This window comes from Trichosporon asahii (assembly GCF_000293215.1).
Source record: "Trichosporon asahii var. asahii CBS 2479 unplaced genomic scaffold scaffold00004, whole genome shotgun sequence".
Classification (NCBI taxonomy): Eukaryota; Fungi; Basidiomycota; class Tremellomycetes; order Trichosporonales; family Trichosporonaceae; genus Trichosporon; species Trichosporon asahii.
In genome coordinates, this window is record NW_014040920.1 from 1 (window position 1) to 11,542 (window position 11,542).

The 11,542-nt window shown below is 57.3% G+C and overlaps 6 protein-coding genes across 6 annotated transcripts; 2 read left to right on the forward strand and 4 right to left on the reverse strand.

The window, feature by feature from the left end:
* Positions 1–684: 684 nt before the first annotated feature.
* Positions 685–1,434, reverse strand: A1Q1_03049 (uncharacterized protein; the record flags this gene model as incomplete). Its single annotated transcript, XM_014328139.1, has 1 exon — positions 685–1,434. One exon carries the CDS (start codon positions 1,432–1,434, stop codon positions 685–687), a length of 750 nt encoding a protein of 249 aa, XP_014183614.1.
* Positions 1,435–1,494: 60 nt separating this feature from the next.
* Positions 1,495–3,762, forward strand: A1Q1_03050 (uncharacterized protein; the record flags this gene model as incomplete). The annotated part of the gene is made up of 1 exon (XM_014328140.1): positions 1,495–3,762. The coding sequence occupies one exon, from the start codon at positions 1,495–1,497 to the stop codon at positions 3,760–3,762; it is 2,268 nt and encodes a 755-aa protein (XP_014183615.1).
* A 4-nt stretch (positions 3,763–3,766) lies between these two features.
* Positions 3,767–4,294, reverse strand: A1Q1_03051 (uncharacterized protein; the record flags this gene model as incomplete). Its single annotated transcript, XM_014328141.1, has 1 exon — positions 3,767–4,294. The coding sequence occupies one exon, from the start codon at positions 4,292–4,294 to the stop codon at positions 3,767–3,769; it is 528 nt and encodes a 175-aa protein (XP_014183616.1).
* Positions 4,295–4,709: 415 nt separating this feature from the next.
* On the forward strand, positions 4,710–6,051 carry A1Q1_03052 (uncharacterized protein; the record flags this gene model as incomplete). Its single annotated transcript, XM_014328142.1, has 3 exons — positions 4,710–4,809; positions 4,869–5,922; positions 5,970–6,051. The coding sequence occupies 3 exons, from the start codon at positions 4,710–4,712 to the stop codon at positions 6,049–6,051; spliced, it is 1,236 nt and encodes a 411-aa protein (XP_014183617.1).
* Positions 6,052–8,830: 2,779 nt separating this feature from the next.
* A1Q1_03053 (cutinase) lies at positions 8,831–9,537 on the reverse strand (the record flags this gene model as incomplete). Its single annotated transcript, XM_014328143.1, has 2 exons — positions 8,831–9,313; positions 9,355–9,537. The coding sequence occupies 2 exons, from the start codon at positions 9,535–9,537 to the stop codon at positions 8,831–8,833; spliced, it is 666 nt and encodes a 221-aa protein (XP_014183618.1).
* A 748-nt stretch (positions 9,538–10,285) lies between these two features.
* On the reverse strand, positions 10,286–11,408 carry A1Q1_03054 (uncharacterized protein; the record flags this gene model as incomplete). The annotated part of the gene is made up of 2 exons (XM_014328144.1): positions 10,286–11,316; positions 11,363–11,408. 2 exons carry the CDS (start codon positions 11,406–11,408, stop codon positions 10,286–10,288), a joined length of 1,077 nt encoding a protein of 358 aa, XP_014183619.1.
* Positions 11,409–11,542: the final 134 nt, after the last annotated feature.

Consider the following 11,542-nt stretch of genomic DNA (forward strand, 5'->3'; position numbering starts at 1 on the left):
AATCGGGCCCTGGAAGGGCTTTCTAAGGCATGGTTCGAAGTCTGTGTAGCTGCATTCAGTCATGAGTTATCGTGGAAAAACTGCTGATTTTGGGATGATTTTTTCCGAGATGTGTTTCTCCGTCACCGTCGAAGGGTTCAGATATTGAGTGGTACCATTCGAGAGCCCTTTCGCGTGGCTTTCCAGCCATGGTTTCATTGGGTCCAGATTCCATCATATAAGCGAAATCCCCCAAAACCTCTGGCTCAGCCCTCCAACCCAGAACTCGGTATAACCAGGTCGACTTCAAGACTCGAGTCGCCTTTTTGCAAAAGCACAAGCACGAACAGGCCCAGAGCAAGCTCGCCGACGCTGAAAAGAAGCTCAGGCTGTCGACCTTCAGCCTTTCCATGGCCAAGGCGCTCGTCCACGACAAGGACAAGGAGATTGACGAGCTCAAGGCGAGCAACAAGGAGAAGCAGGCCGAGCTTGCCAAGCTCAAGACCACCAACAAGGAGATGCAAGCCGAGATTGAGTCGCTCAGAGCTCAAGTTGAAGTCACGACGCAAAACGAGGCCGACCTGCTCACCAAACTTGCCATGGCCGAATGTGCACTTGAGCACGACGGTCCAGCCACAATGCTAGCCGACGCCCTCGCAGAGGTGGATCGCCTGCGTCGCCAGTAACTTATGCATGTCTTTAAACTCAAAGTGTAGTCGGCCTGGCTAGAATCCTCTTAATCTTCTCCCACACAGCCTCTGCTTGCCTGAGAATGGAATACAGTTCGCGAGGACCTTCTTTCGCCTTGAGCGGGCTAGTCGACATGATGCGGAGGGCGACAAGAGAGGCGCATGTATGCGGGCGGACACGGCCATCGAGCAAGGATAGAATGCAAGAGGCTGGATCAAGAGGCTCAGTGGTTTCAACGCTCGAGACTGTAAAGAGGCGATGCGAGCCAATGGCACGGCCTCGCCACTGGGCCCCACTCTCCGTCACCATAAACTTGTTGTCGTGGGCGTCGTGGGCATTGGAGACAAAAGGGAACAAGTCGAGAAGCTGTTCGAGGAGGAGGGGAGCTGTAGACAAGTCGCGATCTTCAGTGATTTCGTCGTGATAGGCAATGAGGTCGGGCAGGTGCGTGTCGGGAATTTGGAGGTAAAAGTGCACGGGCACGAGGGGAAGTGAGGCGACGACTCGACCTAGAGCAGGCCTTGAACGACGAAAGGCATCCGTCGACCAGGGATACCAAATGGTGGGTGTAGGCGTCTTGAGAATAATCTCGCACGGAGGAAGGCGGGCATTGAGCGTTTCCGGGACATTGTCCAAAGTGTCCGATATGACAAGGGTCGTGTTGCAGTCGCATGCAAGTGTTGCAGCTTCATACACTTCAATGTCGGTTGAAGTGACAGTGCGTGTCCCACAGCGAGGACAATAGCAGTCTCGTTGGAGGTGCATGTTGAAGAGTGAAGAACCTCCACTTGGAAAACGCCCCTTTTGTCAACCACACACTCCACCATGCGCTTCCCGAGTCGCCCTTGTCAAGATCCGACCTGCGTCGAGCCGGCCGTTGTCATTGCGCTCGACACTGTACTTGACCGCATCGAGCTCGACGACCCCAGTGTGGACTGGTGCAGAGTACGAGTTTGCTGTCAAGACGATCCGTGTCCTCGCCACCCAAGTTACACCTTCCCCCTACGCCTGTACCAACATTCTACCAATTGCAACTCGGCCACGGCCCGCAACCGGCCTACAGTCGTGTCGATTTCCATGGTCCAAGTCTCTGCCATGAGCATTACAGCCAGCATTTGCGCTTCTTGCGACCAAGACGGGGACGTGTGCAGTGTCAGTGGCATCTTTTGGTGTTCCAGCAACTTTAGGCCACCAGTTCGCACACTCTTGATCGACTATACCGCACAATGCCAATTGTGGGCCTCGACTCTGCCGCCGCCGACGTATGTCAATGGTACCAATGACCAGGGCGAGGACATTGAGGGCGACGAGGAGGACACTGGCGGCCACGCCAGCGAGGACAGCCAGGACGGCATCGACGGCAGCCAAGCCGACGGCAGCCAGACACCCAGCAATGACCAGCTCCCTGCCGAGGCTTCCGACGACGAGACCCAGGACGACGTAGACGCCTTTAGCGAGCAGGACGAGGCCAAGGACGACACTTCCCTCTTTAGCCAGCAAGACGAGGCCGAGGAAGACGTTCACACATTCAGCGAGCAAGAAGGTCCACTCACCACGCCCCGCCAGGAGAATCGCTTGCCCTGGCAAACTCCAGTCCATTCTCCGCCTTCCACCCCAGCCCGGCCCGCCAAATCGCATCGCACAGCGATTATTACAAGTCCCAGCTATTGGAATGGTTCACCAATCACTAGCTTCGTCCCCGACTCAGTTCCACCACTGTCCCCAAGCAAGTTTTCAGACACGTCACCCATCAAGCTCCAGACGCCACGAGCCGAGTGGCCTGCCTGGACACTAGAGGCCCAGTCTGGGGTCCTTGACGATGTGCACTCTCCGACCGCAGAATGCACCGAAGAGACGGAATGGGCGATAGCAGACCACTATCATGCTGCCTTGCTTGCCCAACAAGAAGAGGACGATACCCAAGCCAAGAAGGCAGAGGAGGCAGAGCTTGATCGCGAGCACGCCAAGTGCCAGCTGGATCGCGAGGCCAAGCAGCAGCAGCGTGCGCTTGAACAAGCCCTCCAAGAGCAAGTGGCTTGGCACGAACAAGACGACGCTTCAGCCAAGGAGATTGAGCATGCCAAGCTTGATCGAGACGAGGCCAGGGAACAGTTGGAGAGGGAATGTCAGGCTGTCAACGAGCAGGCTGGACACGACACCGAAGACCTGCTCGCCAAGGACCTGTCGCGCATCGACATTGACCAGAAGGCACATGGCCCAACAACCCCGCCCAGTTCGCCCATTGTCGATGACGACTTGTGCGACATTGACGGCGAGATGCTGCGCATGATTGCGGCAGTCGATCCAATGCCTACAAGTTCACCAGATGATGACTGGGTCGACGGTCTCGAAGAGCAGCTCATTGCCATGGTCAAGGCTGCCGAAGACGAGCACGCCCAGATTGCCAATGGTCACCAGTGCGACAATGACAGCGACGACTACCAGCCCGACCAGCTCATGGCCCCCAAACCATACCTTCCCTCCAGGGGCCCCATTGATGCACTTGCCACCAAGATGCTCTCGCCAAAGGTCGACTCGACGACTCGCCAGGCCTGGATTGACCTTGCCGTACAGGTTCGTGCCCAGACCGAGCGCGTGCGATTGGCCTACGACCAGCTTAGGTCCATCTGGCACCCCGACCCCCTACCACTGGGCTCCCAGTCGCTCAGCTACGTGCCATTGGGTCTGTTGCCTCCAGTGGCAGCCCATTATGGCTGGACCTTGGAGTTTGACAATCTACAACCCGTCGAGGTCTACTGTGCTCAAGCGTGTTGCAAGCTGGGCATGCCCCTGGCATATAAGACGGACCTGACATGTTCATTTGCAGCAAGCCACGGAGACAAGACGCTCATCATTGCCTTTGACGCTGCACAAGGGTGTATTCTCTCGTGCTACACTTGTCGAGTCGTCGCTCAGCCATGTTCTCTTGCGGGCCGCACCATTGCCAAGCTCGACTTTCCCTACACCAGTCTCTTGCTCAGTAATCAAGTTGCGCCAGCACGTCAAATAGATCGTCTTCACTGGGAACTGGACAGGATGGGTGCAGCGTTGCGCGAATGTGCAGCGTTTCGTAGACTCATAGGATATCCATGATGCACTACAAGGATCCACATGGGTCATCCACGTTCAAGACACCGTGGCAGGGAGTACCATTGGTAATATAGGTCAGCATCGTGTCCCAGGCTGCGGGAATGGCCGACTTGACAGTGAGGTGCTTGCCGCTCAGGCTACACTTGTCGGCTCTAACACTGTGAATGGCACAAGAGTCACAGGCGTAAATCTTGCCGCATGGCTCGTAAAATGTAATGATCGTGTCGTGCTTTCGAAGGCTTGCTGTCAAACACGGCAAGCTTGGCTTCAGTGGCCATCGGGGAATGGCTGACTGGTCCTTGTGGATAACCTTGCCATACTCAGTCTTGCAAATGGGGTGGGAAAACCTATACCTCTTCTTCTTCTCCAGGCTTGCCGGCGAGACGATGGTTGCATTGAACCCATTTGTCCAGAGGGGACACATCCACCAGGGAGTGTGGTCCACTGGCTGGACATGGACGCCGGTAACGTCGTCAACCATTGGCTGGGCCTGGGCGTCGAGCACGATCTCACGGACTGTCAGTGGCCACGACATGATTCGCGAGTGGGCCGGGTAGCGATCGGGGCGGGACGAGCGTGCAGGCAGCGATCGGGGCGGGACGAGGTGCGTGATGTGCAGGTCTCGAGACCTAGTGGGTGGGCCGAGCCAGATCGGTGCAGTACAGGCGCAGGTGTCTGTATGAGTAGGGCGGGGAAGGGCGGGCCTGGTGCAAGGCGTAGAGAGCGTGTTGGCGAGAGGTGTACCGTCGTGCACGTGCAACTGGGTGTGCGAGCGGGGCGACTGGCCGATGTTGTACAGTGGTAGCGCTCAAGTGGGAGGTGCGAGGGTGGTACAGTTTGTGCGATGTGCAAGTGTGATATTGTGTGGAGTGGGCGCAAGTAGTGTGGGTGGCAACAGTCGTGTGGAGGAAGAAGGGCGCAACTAGCACTTTGCATCGTCACACTCCACCATGATTACCCTCTCCACACTGGCAACCACTGGCTCGGCACACTCGTGTCACAAGCTCACCATCAAGCTCGGCCCCGATCCACCTCCCAGCCACCTAAACTGTGAGCTGCCCTTTGTCGGCAAGGCCTATACAGCTGCCCAGATTGCTCGGCTGGTCTAGATGCCGACATTACTCGTTGGCCTCCCATTCTCTCGCGCCCCGTCACGTTTGCTTCACTTCAACGCGATCTGGACGCCCTGTGTGCGCGCACTGACAGTCTGGATCATTCCAACGTCTATTCCTTGCCCTCTGAGCGCCCCAGTCCCCACTTTGTGCTCGTCGCCGCCATTCCCGGCCTAGTCTTGATCGAGCCAGCATCTCGTCGCGTCATACCCGGTCTGGCCTTTTGCCTGGCACTGGCCGTGCGTCTCGCCACATGGAACAGACCCGTCCCCGAGCTGGGCATTTTCCAGTGCGACTTGCCCCCGCCTCTCTACAGTGGACCATCCAACATCACGCTCGCACACGCCATGTTGCGCATGCCATTTGCCCGCCAAGACGTCGTGGCCATTCTCGATGCGCCCGAAGCACTGGTTACAGACTTGAGGGCAGCGAGCCTGCTCGGTGCCAGCTTGCCCATTGGTCTGGTTCCTCCCGTCAAGGGTGCCCTCGGCATCTTGGGTGACCCAGCGCCCCTCGACCAAGACATGATTCAAGACTTGCTCAGCCTGGTCGGTCCCGGCCTGACTCATGCCATTGCCATTGACGCTCGCATCGACTCTAGTCGCCCCCTGACACTGGCCGAATGGATTCATCCCGCCATCGCTGCCAATCGCCTGGCCGACTCGTCTAGTGCCACTGCCCATGCGGCTTGCGCTGCTGCACGCTTGCATGGATCATATGAATGTGGTCTCTTGCCCGAGCTGCCTGCCCTCTGCAGCATTGGCAGAGTCGACGCCGAACACCAAGTGGCTTGTTTTGCCGGCGCCCTCCTCGCCATTGACACGGCCACGTGCCTCTTTCTCGAACAACCTACCTTTGCCGGCATTTTGCCGCTCAAGACGCCCATGTCTTCGCCCCTTGCCCGTCTCGGAGAAGCACTGCTCCGCTCGTCCTATGATCGCGACCAAGTGTCAACCTTGACCGGGACCAAGTGTCAACCTTCATGGCTCGCGGCGTCGACGCGCACTTCTTTTCCCAATTGCTGCGCGCCTTCAACCCCATCTTTGGCTCCGTCTTTGGTCATCTCGACAATCTCGATACGTACCTCGACATGGCCAGTGTCGCCGCCAATTTCAAGGTTGACAAGCCTACGGCGCCCCGGTTTACGCCCGAGCGTGTGTCCGAGGACTTGTTTATCTAGATGCACGTCCTGTACAAGGTACCACCCCGACCTGGGGCATTAGAACGGATCGGATGTTAGCAATCGTCCACATTTGAACGAGAGCTCGATCGTCGTCCAGTACAAGGTACCACCCCGACCTGGGGCATTAGAACGGATCGGATGTTAGCAATCGTCCACATTTGAACGAGAGCTCGATCGTCGTCCAGTACAAGGTACCACCCCGACCTGGGGCATTAGAACGGATCGGATGTTAGCAATCGTCCACATTTGAACGAGAGCTCGATCGTCGTCCAGTACAAGGTACCACCCCGACCTGGGGCATTAGAACGGATCGGATGTTAGCAATCGTCCACATTTGAACGAGAGCTCGATCGTCGTCCAGTACAAGGTACCACCCCGACCTGGGGCATTTGGACGAGACGACCACGTGTAAAGTGCCCAGTACAAGGTACCACCCCGTCAGGGCATTTGGACGAGAGAGAGCCGAGACGTTGCGCCCAGTACAAGGTACCACCCCAGAGGGGCATTTGGACAAAACAACGAGTATAGAGTGCCCCGTACAAGGTACCACCCCGACCTGGGGCATTTGAACGAGAGGGCGTAAAACGCATAGTGCCCAGTACAAGGTACCACCCCGACCTGGGGCATTTGAGCAATCGTCGTCCAGTACAAGGTACCACCCCGACCTGGGGCATTTGGACGTAGAGAAAGAGAGTCGTAGTGCCCAGTACAAGGTACCACCCCGACGGGGCATTTGAGCAGTGGCCGTCCAGTACAAGGTACCACCCCGACCTGGGGCATTTGGACGACGAGGAAAAGAGTCAACGTCGTGAAAAGAGTTTTGATGATCGGAGTGATCGGCGTTTCGGCGTAATGTGGTTGCTCACCACGTACTAATACACGTGTCTTTGCACTGACTTTCCCCATCGTCCAAGTTTACACGACGCGGAATTCTACTTCCACATCGAGTCTCCGGCTCCGCCTCCCGAAGAGCGCCAATTGACAAGCAACAATCGCGGGGCTTCCCTTCCCCCTCATTCAAGTTGCCAGAGAGAACAAGCCGCTCGTTGCGAAGGACGAAGAACCCGAAGTCTGAGGAGTCATCAAGCAGCGGCCGGTTCATGGCCGCACGCATCCACGATGGCGCTTGAGCGACGCCAATACGTGATGGATCACAGCAGCTTCGGCGCCTCCAGTGGCGACCTTGCTGAGGTACGTCGAGCTTCCTCGCAGCCCTCGCATAGGACTCCGGCTTAATTCCGGCCTCGAATTGGGTTTCGGTCTGGGTAGCAGACGTGCTAAGGGCCCCGAGCCGCGTCGATGGGGTGGATGTCCATGTTCACCATCCTAGGTAGGGGTCAAGGCATCCGTCGCTGAGGGCACGGACAGCTGCGATCCAGCCAGATCCCCATCCGCAGAGAAGCCCGCGACCCTCATTCCTGGCCGATCACCGTTAGTTTTTGTGAGGGAGGGTGTCCTCTGGCTTTTATGCCTGACGAGCAAAGCCTCGTCCTCGCGGGCCACACGTTGAGAGGACAACCTACTCGCCGAAGGGGACCGCACAGAGAACGGGACCGAGCCTGATGTTCAGAACGTCGCCCACGGCAGTGTCAGTCACAAACCGGCTGATGAAGCGACTTCTGGAACAAGATCCAATGGCACTGGGATCGATGATAGCGGCGTCGGTGGTCTCGGAGGGCATGGACCAGCAAGGAGAGTTCGGAGAAGACAGCTGGATCGCCATTCACGCGATACCCGGGATCGAAGCCGACGCCCACCGAAGGGGCATTGGGATAGCGCGCTCTCGGCGCGCAGCTCAGTGCTGCATCGGAGCGTCCATAGTGCCAAACACCCTTGCCGATGGAGTGCCGAGAGGGAAGCGTGCATGGACACGTGGGAGTTACCCCGTTCAAGCAAGGGCGGGTGAAAGACGCTACTCCCACCATGGCACTTGACGTGCGACACTGCTGCGGCACAGACGTGCTCGTCACACCGAGTCCGTTGGCGGCAGAACGGACACTGTCGCTTAACTGACTGCTCCAGCTGCGGCTTCTCAATCTATGACGCTCGCGACACACTCTAAGTGTAGTTCCTGACACGCTTTTGTTAGCGGCCGCGTCCACTCGCAAACGCCGTCGGCGCCCGTCTCTGTATCTCTCCCGTGTACACGGCAGACGAGAGCTCGTGGCGTTGCATTCTAACAGCCGCCGCTGATGCACTGCACCGCAAGAGCTTAACTGGAGGTTGTTGATGCGGCGCTGCCCGCTGGTTCGAGTGCCAGAGGTCAGGTGTTGCCGAGTGCCTTTCGCGCCGCTCGCGCGTACCTTCTGCGTGCGGCCTCCGACAAACTCTATTGGAAGACGCGGGACTGTGGGCGATATTTTGACTCAGGGGGCTTCAGTACGGACCTGGCAAGCACGGCTTCATTCACACCTCGATAGTCCTCACTTGGTCAGTTTAGTCGGTGAGCTCTACTCGCTGCCGAAGGTCAGCATAACTTAGCGGTCGTCAATTTGTTCAGCGCAGCTGAACTCGAGGCACATCGCCAGAGCGGTCGTCGAAGGCCCTCTCGCGGACGATATTAGCGAGGGGCAGGACCGCTCAGCATTGTTTCCCACCAGCGTCCATGGTAAGCGATAGTCCATATACAGCCAGTGCATACGTGGACAACTACCAGATTTGAGTAAAGACAGAAACGGGACTTCGATATTTGGAACAGGGGCAACTTCGGGACTTCGATTGGTGTGAGCAGCTTCACCTGGGCATTGGTTGAACAACGAGTGTGCAGTTGATACACTTAAGCGTTGATCTGGCGGGCAAGCCAGATGGGAGCGCTAATGCTAGCGTCGGTGGTGTAGAGGAAGTGAGCGGGCAGGATGAAGAGCGTGCCGAAGCAGACGGCGTCGGTGGCAGCGCAGTAAACCTTGGTCTTGCTAGAGGGGAAGTTGGGGATGCCGCCGCCGTTCTGAAGGTTCTTCGTGTAACCGAAGAGGACAACGCCCTTGACCTGATTCTTGATGGTGGCCGAAAGCTCGCTAACGGCGTTGGACATGACGGCGGTGCCCTGCGAGTAACCTCCGGCGACAATGGGAGTGTTGGGACACTTTGTGTTGGCCATGGTGAAGAGACGCTTGGCCTCATCGATGGCGGCCTGCGAGGTACCGGCGGGAAGGAAGTTCTCGGCGAGGCCAGCAGTGTAAGGACCACCGACACCCTGGACCCAGACGTCACCAAAGCGCGAGTCGAGACCCGACGCCACACTAGGTCCGGCGGAGGCACCCTGAGATGAGATGAGACAATCGAACCGATCGGAAAACGTACCATGTTGCCGATCTCGGTCGAAGCACGAGCAAAGATGAAGATGACGTCAGGGCAGTTGTTCGAGTTGCCGTTCTCGAGGTCGTTGCGGGTCGAGGAAAGAAGCTGGCGCTCATCGATCTCGACGGGAGTGGGCGCAGCGGCGACGAGAGAGAGGGCGGTGGCGAAGAGGGCGAGGAACTTCATTGTTGCGTTGATCGAGTTGTTGTTGCTGTGAGATGCTGTTTAAACGTCGCTGAGAGACCGACTTTATACTTCCTCTCCGGATCGAACATACGCCAACTTCGCTAATGCTATCTATTGACCGATCCGGCTTGTTGAAGGTCGTCACTCCCGTGGGGCTCAACGTTGGCTGCACCGTTGAGTGGGACACGCTCAACATACCCCGCGGCGGCTCATGCCGGCGCCCCACATCCTGAACGGTCAGCTCAACGCATGGAACCTCCAACGCCGCCGAGAATGCGCCACAATGCTTGGGCCATTGAGTGTTTCGGCCATTAAACCGGCGTCGCTCTCTTTCTATCCTATCAAGATGCTTCCGATATCGTTGCGGCGAGAACCGCTCTTGGTGACCCATGCGTTTCCAACCTGGAACGCAACTGCCCACCTGGTAGGCGCATCGGTAACCGCATTCTTGTAACCGACAGAAGGAATGACTGTCTCAGAGGAATCTAACGTGACTTAATCTAGAGACCGAGCCCTTGTGGGGTTCAAAACTCACCGAATCGGAATCGTGCCCGAATTCCGCATGGCGCCCGTACCGCATGGCCTGAGCTCCCTCGATCTCACAACGTTCGACGTCGGAGTTGAAGAGCTTACTGCAACGCATATGCATCAAAACGACGCGGCGAGACATCGGCGCTTCGCGCAATATCAAGGTCAGGTGACACGTTAGTCGGCAAGCACCGTTGGCACCGGATGCATGTTCATTGGCTCATTGACAGATCGGAAGGACATGGAGGTCCATCTGGAGCTGAATGTTGGGGTCGTCGGTCGGAAGCATCAGTTTGCCGGGGTCGCCATGGATCCCGTCGAGATCTTCCTGGAACATGCGGATGCGATGGTGGTTAGAGATGTGGTCTGCGAGGTCGAGAGGAGTGGAGGTCGCCGAACAGGAGGGGAAGAAGCACTGGAGGATCGTATCGGGTTTGTGAAAGATGAGATGCGTGGACAGGTGACCAACAAGGTCCTCGTAGCCCTTGAGTCTCTCCTCCGGATCGAGAGTGGTGTCGTGCACGCATTTGGGGCAAAAGACCTCGCGCCGCCATGCCGAGAGTATTCCACCCTTCCCCAAGCATCGGTCGTCTGACTTGATTAAAGTGACAACCTCGTCGATATGGGAGTCCATGTGGTCGGTGAGGAGCATCCTACCTCTCACAAAGCGGAAACATACGGTACAGTAGACGACTAGGTGTTGGCCGCAATGGGATTTCCGTTCCTCGTTCGACTCCTCGTAGGATATCAGGCCATGGTGGTACTCGAGATGCTCGGCTGTCGCGCGCTCATTGCAGGCGGTCATATACGCGGTGGGTACCATACAGCGGTGGTCACCTTCGTGCTTTGAGGCAAGGTGAGCAGCGAACTCCTTTGCTTCGCCAACATGTGCTCCGCAGCCCTGCCAAGGGCAGGTCTTTAACTCGTGGATCTGGCCCCACATTTCGAGGGCTTCGTCGACCTGTTTGGGTAGAACATGGTGCAAATGCAAATGCTCGACGATGTCTTTTTGCGGAGGGAGAACCTTGAAGCACTCGCAGCCGACCGCTCCTGGCTCTGATGGTTGTCCAGGATAGGGCTGCACGGTTGTCGCGGGAGCAACCACGGGCTGAGCTAGAAGTGCGTTTTCACAAGCATCGTGCCAGCGTTGAGGCCTCTCATCAGCACTGATTTCGGCAAGGTAAGCGGTGCGCTGCTCGTCTGGCATCTGCGAGATAGGAATGACGGTTGGCCCTTGCTGCTCCTTACCCGCTTGAAGTCGTCAGCACCTACGGCACTGACGTATAACAAAACTTACCGGCACGGTCCGCAAGCAGTTTCTTCGTCCATCCACGGCGCATCATCAGTCGAGCTATGAGCTAGGAGTAAAGGTCGTCGAGGGGGGAAAAGGGAAACCTGCGAACCCGATTGTGGACGACAGTGAACGACTGTGTTGTCGCTCATCCCTTGTTAGCAGACGATGACGAGCACAGCGGGA